We start from the raw sequence: 13,377 nt of genomic DNA on the forward strand, positions 1-13,377 counted from the left end.
CGGCTCAGGACGCTCCCGGCTCGGGGGAGCTCAGGGTCCTCTCCCGCGGGCCCAAGACCCGCACCTCCGCGCCGGGGGACAGCCGGAAGCAAGCTGCCCTGCCCGCCCCCTGCGGGTCGCGGGGTTTCTAACGGAGCCGCGTGCCCGGGGCGGGGCCACGCGCGATTGGCCGCTCGGAGTTGGGGGCGGGCCCGCAGCGGGCCGGCCGGGAGGGCGCCGACAATGAGCCTCCATAAAAGGGAGCGGCGGGGGTCTAGAGCCCAGGATTGAGCCCTCCCCCCCGGGGTCCCGACGCTCTAGGTGTCGGGGAGGCCCAGACGCGCCCGTCGCAGGCCGGGCCGGCGAGCGGCGGGCGGCGGGGAGGGGCCTGCACGGGGCGGGAGGCGGCCGCCGGCTTGCGCTGAGGCCTGCGCGCCAGTCCTCCGGCGTCCGGTCACTGAGAGCCCCCCCGGCCGCGCCATGGCCCTGAAGGCCGAGGGCGCCGCGCTCGACTGCTTCGAGGTGACCCTCAAATGCGAGGAAGGGGAGGACGACGAGGAGGCCATGGTGGTGGCCGTTATCCCGCGGCCCGAGCCGATGCTCAGAGGTGAGAATGGGAGGGGAATCCCACTTGCGCGTCACGGTCCGGGGCTCGGGCTTCCCCCCCACACCAGTCGGGGGTCTGGGTACCCCCTCCCGCACCTCCAGTCTGGGGCTCAAGCGCCCCCACTCCACTCCGGCCTGGTGCCCGGGCGCCCCCTTCCCCCTTGTCTGAGGTACTGGCGCCCTCTTGTTCCACCCCCAGCGGGGTTTGGAATCTCAGGCCTGCCCGAATTCCCCCTCCCCCGCCCAGGGTCTGGAGCCTTCGATCCACGCCCCGCGAGCTCCGGATCTTCCGGTGCCCGAGCGCCCCCTCGCCCGGGCCCAGCACGACGGCTTCGAGGTGACGCTGGCGGGTCCCACCCCCTCCCCCCTCTCCCTCCCCTCCCCCTCTCCCTCCCCTCCCCCTCTCCCTCCCCCTCTCCCTCCCCTCCCCCTCTCCCTCCCTCCCCCACCGCGGAGGCAGAGGCAGAGGCAGGCCCAGGGGCCAGGCCGTGTTCTCGGCCGAGGGCCGAGGGCCGAGGGCCGAGGGCCGAGGGGCGGCAGGGCCTTCACGCCGGAGCTAGCGGCCCCGCACCTTGGTGTCCGGAGCTATTCGGTGGGTGGAGGCAGGCGCCGCTGCAGCCCGCCAAAAGGTGGATTTTAAGGGCGCTCCGTGCAGAAAGCTTTCCTACGCCCCCCTCACCATCCCCGTGCCTTGCACTTGCATAAGCCACAGGTGTCAGATTCTAGCGCTGCAAGGGTGAAAGGGGTTGCATAGGACACCTAGTTTTGGAAAAGGAGTGCTTGCTACGGGCGCCCTCAGCCACTCTAGAAGGGGATTGGCCTCGGGAAGGGGTTTGAGGAGCAGTCTGGGAGCACTCGCTTTCCCCTCCTCCCTCACCGATTTCAACAGTCCTCAGGATCTTGCAAACCGTTAGAAAACAAAGAGCCACCTTAGTGGAAGACACACTATTCATGAAAATGCAAAATCTTTTCCTTCCTAGATACCCCGTCCCTCAGGGGGACAGTACCCAAAAGGTTAAGAGCAAGGCCGTTCATTTAGCCTCAGCAGGACATGGTGATGTCTCCCTGCACTGCCTCTCCTTTTTGGAATCAAGAGTGCTATAAAATGAGGGAAATAAAGGCCACTACCCTTCTCAGAGCTTTCAATCCAAAAGAGAGGTTCTTTCTGTACTTATGCTTACATTTCTCGAGTGCTCAGTGCCAGGCTGTCTCAGTTAACCCTCTCAACAACCCTGCGAGAGCATCCTCCTTCCCCAGAGAAGTGAATTCATTCAACAAGTGTTTGGGGGCACCTCTTATATGTCAGGCACTGTTTTAGGTTGGGCATGCTAATCGCTATAAAGAAAGTCGAAACTCTGCTCTTCTGAAACATATATGTAGATACTAATGACCAGAGATAAATGAAGATAAATAAATGTATAGCATGTCAGGTGGTTCAGAGAACAGGAAATCAAAGTAAGGAGAAAAGAGTGAGGGTGTTTCATTTGGAATATCAAGTGGTCAGGAAAGCCTTCTCTAATAAGGTGAATTTTGAACACAGACCAAAGGAAGCGAGGGAGAGAACCCTGTAGATAATTGGAGGTTAAGAATTTTCGGCAGAGAGAATAGCAAGTACAAATGTCCTGAAGCAGAAGCTTCTTGAAAGATTTGGGGTGGGAAAGAAAAACAGACGAATTCAAGGTTTTTGGCTTGAGCGACTGGAAGGATGGACTTCCCATCTGCCGAGATGGGAAGACTGGAGTGCAGGCCTGCGGGAGACGGGGAGTTAAGGTTTGAACATGGCAAGTTTGAGAAGTTTATGACACATTCAAGCACAGATGTCAGATGGTAAGTAAGGCATGTAAATCTAAATTTCCTGGGAGAGTCTGGTTAGAGGTATAGACATGGGAGTTGTCAGCAGGCAGGCACTGGGCTGAGACCATCAGAGGAAGAAGGTAGATAAAGATGGGGACCCAGGACTGTTGTGGAATGCTCCAGTGATTCCAGTTTGGAGACTGAGTCATTCCTCATCAAACACTGCTGAATGCCACTACATGCCAGGCACTGTGCCGAGTGCTGGAGATACAGTTGTGAAGGGTCAAAAATCCATGCTGTCTTGGACCTACAGTGTAATCAGGAGACAAAGGGAACGAGTAGGAAATGAAGCAGTGAGGGGAACAGGGAGCTCAGGTGGGGCAGATGGCAGCTTTCTAAGGGACGGCAGACAAGCCTTGGGTGAGAAGACGACTCTGTTCCAGAGAAGGGACTGGCACGGGTGCCCAAAAAAGAGCCCCAGTGAAGTAAGAGAAGAACCAATAGAAGGTGGTACCCTGGAGTCCAAGGGACAAAAATCAAGATGGAAGAAGCCATCTGTCAAAGGACAAAGTTGAAGAGCTGACCGCTGGGTTTAGCACTGGTGACCTTGACAAGAGCTGTTTTGGAGGAGTGGTGGGAAAGAAAGCCCAACTGCAACCAAGGGATTCCTGCCCACGGTCACATGGGAGAGGGGTACAACCCAGCCTTGGAGCTAGACCTTCTGAGACCAAGCCAGTTCTCAGACCCATTTCAAATGCCACCTCTTCCAGGTAGTCCCCAGGTGTTAGGGTCTCCCATATTTGTCTTTCTCTCCATCTTCTCAGGTGGGAGGGAGGTGCAGCGACAAGGGATCAGAAGCCCTGAGCTGCCAGGCTAACGTGGGTCTGAGCCTGCATCCTTTGCTGAGCTGAGAAGGGTTCCCATCCTGTCGGAGCTTGTGGTCCACACGCACAGGGAACAGATGCTGTGTCGACCAGTAGGGACGAGCGAGGTCACTGCTGCAAAGGCTTTGGGAGGGGAGGCTATTTCCGACAGGATGGGAGGCCTCTTGAAGGGGCCTCAACAAGTGGAGGAACAGGCATGGATGCCATTCACTGACCCGAGAAGGCTCATTGAGCGTCTCCTCTCCTATGTGCCAGGCCCTGCGGGGACAGAAAGATGACAAAATTTACCATTCTTGTCCTCAAGGAAGTGCTTCGCCGTGGCCTGGTAGTCGCACGTGGATATAATCACCTGCCAGGGGTGGGAGGTCAGGAAGGCTTCACAGGGCTGAGGTTTTGAGCAGGGCCATGAAGGAAGTAGAGGACTTTGCCAGACTGATGGGCTGCCGAGGCCGAAGACAGGCAGGAACGCAGTCTGTTGGAAGTACCTGTTGGGCCTGTGGTCCGAGACTAGATTGAGGTAGCAGGATGCCGAGGCATGTAGGCTGTGTTTATCGTGGCGAGTGCCTTGTGGGCTCCAGGGGAAGGGAGAAAGAGACTCTAGGTGGGAAAGTTCCTTCCCTACATATGCCACCAGGTTTGGGGAATCCTGTTCTCTGTATTGTTGGTTGTGGGCACCTTTACTGACAGTCGCCACCTCCTCCTCTCCCTCCGTAGTGGCCCAGCAGGAGAAGACCCCACCGCCGAGGCCCAGCCTGCTAGAGGCAGGCGGCGATGGCTGTGAGGAGCCCAGGCAGCAGGTGTCTTGGGAGCAGGAGTTCCTGGTGGGGAACAGCCCGGGAGGCAGCGGGCGGGCGCTGTGCATGGTGTGTGGGGCCGAGATCCAGGCCCCCTCGGCGGACACGGCACGCGCCCACATCCTGGATCAGCACCCTCACACCCTGGACCTGAGCCCTTCCGAGAAGAGCAATATCCTGGAGGCCTGGAGTGAGGGGGTGGCCCTTTTGCAAGACTTCAGGGCAGAGCAGCTGTCCCCACCCCATTCAGGTAGCTGGGCTGGGGGAGGGGTGGAGGGGGAAGGAAAAGTCAGGACTCTTGTTGCTCACTGGCATCTGCCCCCTTCAGACTCGGGCCAGGAGGTCGAAGTGGACCCAGACTCCAACCCGTACCCTGCTGAAATGCCAGCAGAGATTGTCGTTCTCCTCGACTCCGAGGACAAACCCTCCCTCCCTAGAAGGAGCCGGCCCAGGGGACTCCGCCCTCTGGAGCTTCCTGGTCAGTCATCCCAAAGCCTCAGAGGCTGAGTTGCGGGGAGGGGAAGCATGGGCCCTGCCATCTGGGTGGAGAGAGGCTGCTGGGCAGGTACCTTCAGCAGCCCTGTGGTTACGGCAATCAGGCCTCTTAAAAAGGTCTTGTCTTTTGCAGCGGCCCCTGTCCCAGAGCCGGTAAGCAAGAAGCCACGTGGTCAGAGATGGAAGGAGCCCCCTGGGGAGGAGCCAGTCAGAAAGAAAAGAGGCAGACCCATGACCAAAACCCTGGACCTGGACCCAGACCCGGACCCAGGTGAAGGCGAGGAAGGTGTGGGTTCCAGGAGGAAAGCTAGGACCCTGGCGGGGTGGGGGGATGTGTGGCAGAGGGCACCTGCACCTCAGCTGAGGCCATGGGCTCAGCCCTTGGGAGTCTGACCTCACAGTTCCATCCTGTCCTCCGTTCCAGGTGCCCCCTCACCCGACTCACCCACCGAGACTTTTGCAGCTCCCGCCGAGGTCCGGCACTTCACCGACGGCAGCTTCCCCGCTGGCTTTGTCCTCCAGCTCTTCTCCCACACCCAGCTCAGGGCCTCAGACAGCAAGGACTCGCCCAAAGAGGGGAGAGTGGCAGAAGGAGGTCTTCTGCAGCCAGAAAGCCCCTCCCCAGGTGAGCTCCTGAGAGGGGATGACAAGTGCGGGGTCAGGAAGGCCGCATCCCTAGGGTCTGGCCTCCACGAGGCTGCTTGGCAGCAGAGCCCAGGGTAGAGGTGGCTGGTGCTCCAGTCCCCTGGGAGAGGGGCCGAGGGCAGGTGGATTTAAATACAGCGGCCAGCCAGAGAGCTGAGTTTTTTGCGAGCTCCTTGGCAGTGTCCTGGCTGGTTGTTAGGTTGGGTTAGGCCAGTGCTCCCCAAAGCCCGACACCCATCACCACAGTTAAGGTTGATTCCAGCTGGAGCCTGAGGTGCCCACCTTGGCCCTGGTGGACCAGGGGCCTAAATGGGACCGATAGCAGAATAGAAGGGGCGAACACTCAGCAGACACCTCAGCGCAGTTTACGTCTAATAATAGCAGTAAGCGCTTGTGTTTTTATCATGTTCTCTGATTTTAAGAAACTTTGATATGCAGCTCATCTGGCCCTTATAAAAGTATCTTTTCCAGATGGACCGACTGAGTCTCAGAGAGATGGTTCCTCCTCTACGGTCCTTGTATTCATTTCCTGAGACTGCCGTAACAAACTACCACAAACTTCGTGGCTTACAACAACACAGATATACTACTTTTTAGTCCCGGAGGTCAGAGGACTGGAACAGGTCTCACTGGGCTACAATCAGGGTGTCAGCAGGGCTGAGTTTCTTTCTAGCTCCTAAAGGAGGAAGTCTTGCCTCTTCCAGCTTCTAGCAGCCGCCTGTATTCCTTGGCTTGTGCCCTCCTTCCATCTTCAAAGCAGGCCATGGCCAGTGCAGTCTTTCTCAGGATGCCATTTTTGGGTCTGACTCTTCTGCCTTCTCCTTCCCCTTTAAAGACCCTTGTGATTACACTGAGCCCACCCAGATCATCCAGATCTCTATTTTATTTTAAAGTTGGCTGATTAACAATGTCAGTTCCATCTGTAGTCTTAATTCTCCCTTGCCGTGTAAGATACCGTATTCACAGGTCCTGGGGATTAGGACTTGAACATCTTTGAAGGACCAGTACACTGCTACCACAGTCACGTAACCTAGCAGTAGCAGAATTGAGATGAGACTGTCCTGTGTTCCAGCAGGGCAGGGCTGAGCCTGGTTCCTCTCTCTCTTTATCTTGCCAGGCCAGGCCCTGCTCGCAGCATCTTAGACGCAAAAAATGGTTTTGTTTTGTTTTGTTTTTTTTTTTGGCTGCGTTGGATCGTCGTTGCTGCGCGCGGGCTTTCTCTAGTTGTGGCGAGCGGGGGCTACTCTTCATTGCGGTGTGCAGGCTTCTCATTGCGGTGGCTTCTCTTGTTGCAGAGCACAAGCTCTAGGCGCGCGGGCTTCAGTAGTTGTGGCGAGCGGGCTCAGTAGTTGTGGCTCGCGGGCTCTAGAGCGCAGGCTCAGTAATTGTGATGCACAGGCCTAGTTGCTCCGCGGCGTGTGGAATCTTCCCGGACCAGGGCTCGAACCCACGTCCCCTGCATTGTCAGGCAGACTCTTAACCACTGTGCCACCAGGGAAGCCCCAGAAAGTGGTTCTTGAAGGAGTGAATGTGTGACACACAGAGTGCCTCGTCCCGCCTGCCTGAAATGGGCGTTTGGAGTTGGAGCCCTGAGAAAGATGGCACATGGGGTGCTGGAGGCTCCCCAGAGGAGGCCTCTCAGAAAGGAGGTGTACTTTTTGCCTAAAGAAAAAGGCAAACCTGTCACTTCAGCCCACATCACTCAGTGGTGACCACTGTCAAAAATTTGGCTTACGTCCTTCAGACCTTTTACAAAGCTCTGTGTGCACGTCTCTGCACGTGTGCTTTCATCTATTTATTTTTTACCACTTTTTCTAGTCTGGAGGCAGGCCTCACCCCTGTGAGGTTTTAACTGTCTCAGGTTTCAGCTTGAGTCACCTTCCCGTCCTGCTTCCCCAGGACCGTGCTCTGCCTGGACTTGAGTGTTTCCCAGGCCCCCTCGTATTGTCAGTGGACCCCTGCTCCAAATGGCTGATCTCTTCCACTGGCTGATGAGTCTTCTGGTTTCATTCTTGAAAGTGGGGCCTTTATTTTGACCCCTGGAGTACCCTGTGCCCAAACCCCACCTGTGTGGAGTGACCAGTAGGTGAGAAGGGCATCCTTGAGATCTCAGGTTTATTTGGGGTGAGTGGGCAAAGCCTGAGATTTGGGGTTCAGCAAGCTGATTGAATGATGTGAGAGGGATGGAGGGGGCTGAGAGGTGTTCCCGGCAGAGGCAGGCACCTAGGGAGGTTGGAGACAGTCCAGAAACTGCAGGAGGTACTAAGTGACACAGCAGCAAGTGTTCCTGCAGCCCAGCTATGGGAAATGACAGGAGTGCCATAGCCTTTGTCCCCACGAAACTCACAGTCTGCCTAAGGGTACAAGTCAGCAAATAGAGAATAGTGTGGTGCCCACGATGTTTCTGTGCAGAGCACAGGCTCCAGACCAGTGGTTTCAGGTTGGTTTGGGGTTTTAAGTACCCAAAGCTCAGATTTCTCAGAAACCTGTGAGGCTTCAACCAGAATGTCTCTACTTTGAGTTGTTTTCTTCATTGAAGCTCTCCAAAGATCTTATTTGAGTAAAGATCCTACCACTTTAAATCGAGGTTATAAAAGTTGGGGTGCGGGGAGTCACTGTGGTCAGGTCAGCTGACCTGATGGATATGTGTGTCAAGCAGTCAGGGACGACTTGGCTGGACTTCCAGGGACCTCCCAGGCTGAAGGTGGGGAAGGCATCCCGGCCAGGAGAGGAGATGAGCCCTGAGGGCCCACTCGCAGACAATGGAAAAAAGCCTCCTGCTGGGGGGTGTGTGTGTGCGCGCGCGCGCGTGTGTGTGTGCAGATAGTGGAAAAAAGCCTCTTTGTCCTGCTGGTGTGTGTGTGTGTGTGTGTGTGTCAGCACCTAGAACAGGACCTGGTGTGTGTGTGTGTGAGCACCTAGAACAGGGCCTCTGTGTGTGTGTGTGTCAGCACAGAACAGGGCCTGGTGTGTGTGTGTGTGTGTGAGCACCTAGAACAGGGCCTCTGTGTGTGTGTGTGTGTGTGTGTGTGTGTGCGTGTGTCAGCACCTAGAACAGGGCCTGGTGTGTGTGTGTGTGTGTGAGCACCTAAAACAGGGCCTCTGTGTGTGTGTGTATGTGTGTGTGTGTGTGAGAGCACCTAGAACAGGGCCTCTGTGTGTGTGTGTGTGTGTGTGTGTGTGTGTGTGTGTGTGAGAGAGAGAGAGAGAGAGAGCACCTAGAGCAGGGCCTGGCAGCAAGAAAGCCCTCAGGGAAGATTTTTTGACAGATGAGTGGATGGCGGCTGCCTTCACTTGTCATTCTGGTGGTGACATTTCCAGAGTCTCTGCTCAGAGACAAGCCTTAGTGAGAAACGAGAGAAGTGGGCCCCAGCCACCCCCTGGAGAAGGTGTACACATTTACACACACATGCACAAGTGTGGAGGAAGGGGAGAGGGATGAAGCTGGGGAAGCAGACCAGTTTGGGCCAGGAGAGAAGTAGAGGTGCTTCTGGGGTTGGGGTGCTGCAGCTTGTCCCAGGGACAGAGAAGTTCTCTTGCTTGCTCTCTGATGGCCTGGGGCTCTGCTCATGCACTGCTTCTGAAAGAAGATCTCTCTACCGCACCTCAGGCCTCGCTCTCCTGAAACTCCCCTCCCCACCACCCACCCCTTTGCCCTCCCTGCTATCAGGAAGAATTGGCACTTAATTCCAATGTACTGAGTTCTTTTAATGTATTTTTTCCTGAAATCCACAGGGCCACCTTATAAAGGATTTTTTTTTTTTTTGCTGTACGCGGGCCTCTCACTGTTGTGGCCTCTCCCGTTGCGGAGCACAGGCTCCGGATGCGCAGGCTCAGCGGCCATGGCTCACAGGCCCAGCCGCTCCATGGCATGTGGGATCTTCCCGGACCGGGGCACGAACCCATGTTCCCTGCATCAGCAGGCGGACTCTCAACCACTGCGCCACCAGGGAAGCCCTAAAGGATTATTATGTCCACTTTACAGAAGAGGAAACTGAGCCTTGGGCAGGTGTGTTTCTCCCATGCGGCACCCCGCCTGCAATGAGGGCCAGGAATCAATTCTCCGTCAGACCAGGAGCTGTTCTTTTCTCTGGGTCTTCCCCATCAGCCTACGCAAAGCTGTTGTTTCTCCCTTCTTGACCCCTCTTCCTGTCGTAGCCACTGTCCCATTTATCCCCAAGCCTTTTCAGCAAAGCTGGAGAGCTCTTCTATACTGTCTCCAGTCTGTCTGTAGAAGCCACTTGAGTCAAACTCATGCTCACCACCCGACACCAAAATGGCTTTTTTGGCAACATTGCCGTTGACTTCATAAAGTTAGATCTGGCGGTCAGTTCTCAGTCCTTATCTTTCCTGACCTGGCAAAAACAAGGAACCCCTCCCTCCTTCCCTCCTTCCTGGAGACTCTTTCTGCCCTTGGCCTCTCAGGCAGCAGCATGCCTGGGTTGCACCTGCCTCTCTTGCTTGTTCTTTCCTAGCTCCCCAAGTGGGATCCTATGTTTATTTTTCTTCCCGTTTCTAGACGATATGCTCCTTTGGGTCAGGATGTTTGCCTGTTTCATTTACTGTAATATCCCCAGTGCCCAGCACAGAATAGGTGCTCCTTCTGTATTTGGTGGATGAATGAATGACCCAACCGTGGGTCAGGATCTGCACTCACGCCCTGGGTGATCCCTTCCAGGCTCACAGCTTGAAGGACAGTTCTTGTGCTCACAGTCCCGCCTTTCTCCTCCACCCCAGACCTCTCCCTTCGGTTCCAGCCTCTCTCTTACCCATATGACGTGTCTGATTGGTTGCCTAAAAGATCCCCCAAACTCGGAGTTTCTGACGGCGTTTCTGAACGGAACCCCCAGTCTCCTCCCTTCACCTCCAGCCACTCTATTCGCCCCCAGTCTTCCCTTCCCCAGGGAGCTGGCAGCCCCGTTCTTCAGTTTGCTTGGACCAAACCCTCAGTCATCTTCTGTCTCTCTCAGACCCCACATCCGTCCATCAGCAAATCCTGTTAGCCCCACCTCCAAGATGCTCAGAATTGACCCCCCTGTCACTACCCCTACTGCTGCTACTTTCATCCAAGCTTCCTTAACAACCTTTGAACTTGTCTCCTAGCTTCTGATCTTTGCCCTCTGTGCCAGAGCCCCTGTTGAAACACAAGTGGAATCCTGGCACTGCTCTGCTCAGAGCCCTCCAGCACCATCGCTGTCACACTTCAGATAAAAGTCAGAGTCCTCGTGGAGACCGGTGGTCCTCAAACCAGAATCTTCACCTCTCCTGCCCACCAGGGCATCTGCATTTGCTCTTCCTCCCGTCAGGAACGCTGTTCCCCAGCTAGACACGCCGCTGACTCCTTGCTTCCTGTATGTTTTGCTCACACATCAGCTCTGTGAGGCCCTCCCTGCTACCCCGTCCCCTTCCCTGGTGTACTTTTTTACTTTGCTTCTGTCTGTATATATTACATTGCATTCTTGCTTTGTTCATCCTGTTTATTGGCTCTCACCACTGGAATGTAAATTCCAGGAAGGCCACTTGGCCTGCTCCTCGTTCTGGGGAACCCCCAGCAACTGGACTAGTGTTGGGCACAGTATAGTTGCCCAGTAAGTTATTGTTGAATTAAGGAGCCAGTGAGTAGGCTCCACCTGCCCTCAAGGAGCTTAAGAGTTTGTCAGGGAGACAAACCAGCTCATGTGACTACAAAGCAGAGTTTGTTAGGTCGCACGACCCCGTGGCCGCCGTTGAGTCATTTTAAATCTCGGCAAACAGTACAGCAAAATTGTACCTGTTTTCTCTGCCAGATTTTAAATCACTGGGTCTCTAGAAACAGTGCAGAAGAAAACCACAAATAATACAGACACCGCAGCAGTTACAATCACCGTTTTCTGGCTTTGTTTTTTGATGTAACTTTTGCACATGCCCATGCCGAACCGGACATTTTGGTACCTGAACGGTGGCTGTCAGCAGTTCATGTTCCCCTGTCTTAAGGCCTGGTTTTGCCCATTGTGAGTAGCTTCTCCACGCTGCTAAGGTGGACATCTGACCCCTGCGTGGTAGGTATTGACTCGGGAGATGAAGAGCCTGGTTGAGGTTCCAAAGCAGAGCTGGACGTTAACCCAGGACTCTCCGTCCAGTGCTCTCTCCTCCGCCCTGCATATTCACCTGGGAGCTCCTTTGTGGGCACAGTCATGTCTTTTTCTGCTTTGGGATGTTCCCCGCCCCACCACCTCTGCCTACACAAGGCAGAACCCATCAGGCTAGGGTGCCCAGTAAGTTCTAGATGAGACAGAGTCAGCTGAAGGTAGCTGAGGGGAGCGGAGTACAGCACTAAGCATCCGTGTGCCAGAATACGTGAGGGAGGAGGGTTGCAGAGGGCCTGCGCTGATGCCTGCGGAGGCGTGATGCCCTTGTGGTTGGTGCTGGTCCTTGGATGAACTAGGAGCACAGCCTCCCACTGTCCCCAGGCTTCTCCTCAGACCACAGGTCGTGGGCTGTGGAAATGGGGGTGTGGTTTACAGAGACCCTCGGGGGACATCCTCAAGGTAGATTGTCTGGAGGACCCTGACTCTCTCTCTGCTCCCATCCTTGCCCAGCTCCCCCTCCGGGGCTTCGCGGGACACTGGATCTCCAGGTTATCCGCGTGCGGCTGGAGGAGCCCCCGGCGGTCAGCCTCCTGCAAGACTGGTCCAAGCATCCCCAGGGCACCAAGGGTGTGGGAGCAGGTGACAGCCCAGACTGGCCTGCGGTTCTGTCGGAATCCAGCACCACTGTCGGGGGGCAGCCAGAGGCAGGGAGTGGCCTGTAGGTTCTTGCTTTTCAGGGCAGGGAGAGGAGGCATTGTCTGCCTTCGGCTTATCACTCAGAGCTGCCCAGCTCGGCCACCTGATGGGGAGAGTAGAACTAGGTGCCAAGGCAGGATGGAGGAGAGGAAGGTGGGCAGCATCCGCTATGACTCGGGGACGCTGGAAAAGTCTCCCCGAGGTGAGGCGTGAGGCCAGGCCCTGAGGGGGGACGGGGGTGCCAAGGGCTGTCGTTCGGTAGGGCATTGGGCCTATGGAGAACACCCACCCGACCCTTTTGCTGACCCAGACCTCTCTGTCCCCCTGACCTCCTCCCACCTTCTCAGCCCCCCACCATTCTCCCTCGGCACAGTGCCTTACGCAAGAGGTGGTCGTGACGGTGTTGAACTGAGTCCCACTACCTCGGGGGCCGCCTCTCCTCCCCCACCCGTTTTGGCCCCTAAACCAGGAGGCCTCCATTACCTCTTCTTCCTGCTCCATCCCTGCAGGTGGCTGAAGCAGCCTACCTGGCGGCTCCGTCACTCACACTCCCCTCTTCACCCCTTCTCCTGTTGTATATATCTCCTTTGTTGACAATAAATTATTTTTTTTATTAAGAGAGTTCCGTCTGGGCCATCATTGGGGGAGGGGATTTGCCAGCAGGATATCTGGCGGCCTGGAGCGACCTTGAGGAGGGCTCAGGGGTGGTTCTGGGTGTGAGCCAGAAAGCTGCTGCCCCAGAGGCTGGAACAGGGCCAGGGCAGGCTTTGTTGGGCCAGCAGACCGAGGCTGAGTCGGTCAGCAGGGCACCTCGCCCCCTCCCCTTACCCGTGCTCTCCAGAAACACCTTTAACATGTACCTTCTGACTCACGTGGTAAGCCTTTGTAATTACTCACTTTGTAATGACCTTTACAAAGTGCCCTGGCTGTGGCCAGCGTGCAGGGGAAGAGAAGCCTCCCCTCCCCCTGCTCCAGGAAAGGGAGGCAGGCGGTGGGGTCCTGAACGCCCCCAACCTTTCAGCGCTGAACACTCAGCCTCATGGTCTGCCCGCCCTCTCCTTGGCTTAATTACACCAAGCCTTTGGCTGGTTTTCCTGTTCCCCGGACTCGGAGATGGGTCCACTTGGATCTCTTCACCAGATTCCTAACCCCTTATCCTCCTAAATTAACTGTCAACAGCCAAATCTGTGTAGGGTTGTGTTTTTCCTCTTTGGTGAAGGGGGCTCTCATATCCCAAACTTCACTGTCCCGTTCAGAATCCAGGGGTGAGTGAGGTAAATAGGGCCATCCACCCTCTGCACCTGGACTGCCCCACTGCCCCTGATGGATCCCGCGCAGCCGGGGAGAGGCGGGGCAGGGGCAGGGCTCACAGGGCAGTTGTTCCTGTGTGACACCAACCCCATCAGGTTTTGAGAC

The 13,377-nt window shown here is 56.1% G+C and overlaps 1 protein-coding gene across 7 annotated transcripts; it reads left to right on the forward strand.

The window, feature by feature from the left end:
* The first annotated feature begins 209 nt into the window (after positions 1–209).
* SPINDOC (spindlin interactor and repressor of chromatin binding) lies at positions 210–12,589 on the forward strand. 7 transcript variants are annotated; one of them, XR_014016271.1, is made up of 9 exons: positions 210–586; positions 833–922; positions 3,978–4,307; positions 4,386–4,535; positions 4,686–4,838; positions 4,977–5,177; positions 5,669–8,095; positions 8,159–9,206; positions 11,776–11,906. XR_014016271.1 is itself a non-coding variant. In XM_081239167.1 (7 exons), the coding sequence occupies exons 1-7, from the start codon at positions 460–462 to the stop codon at positions 11,906–11,908; spliced, it is 1,146 nt and encodes a 381-aa protein (XP_081095293.1). In that variant the 5' UTR covers positions 210–459; the 3' UTR covers positions 11,909–12,589. The 7 variants fall into 7 exon arrangements, 6 of the variants coding, with proteins under 6 accessions (XP_081095293.1, XP_081095289.1, XP_081095290.1 ...); XM_081239167.1 differs by lacking the exons at positions 5,669–8,095; positions 8,159–9,206 and having other exon boundaries at positions 11,814–12,589; XM_081239163.1 differs by lacking the exons at positions 5,669–8,095; positions 8,159–9,206 and having other exon boundaries at positions 11,776–12,587.
* Positions 12,590–13,377: the final 788 nt, after the last annotated feature.

Source organism: Mesoplodon bidens (assembly GCF_964165515.1).
Source record: "Mesoplodon bidens genome assembly, chromosome: 7".
Lineage (NCBI taxonomy): Eukaryota > Metazoa > Chordata > Mammalia > Artiodactyla > Ziphiidae > Mesoplodon > Mesoplodon bidens.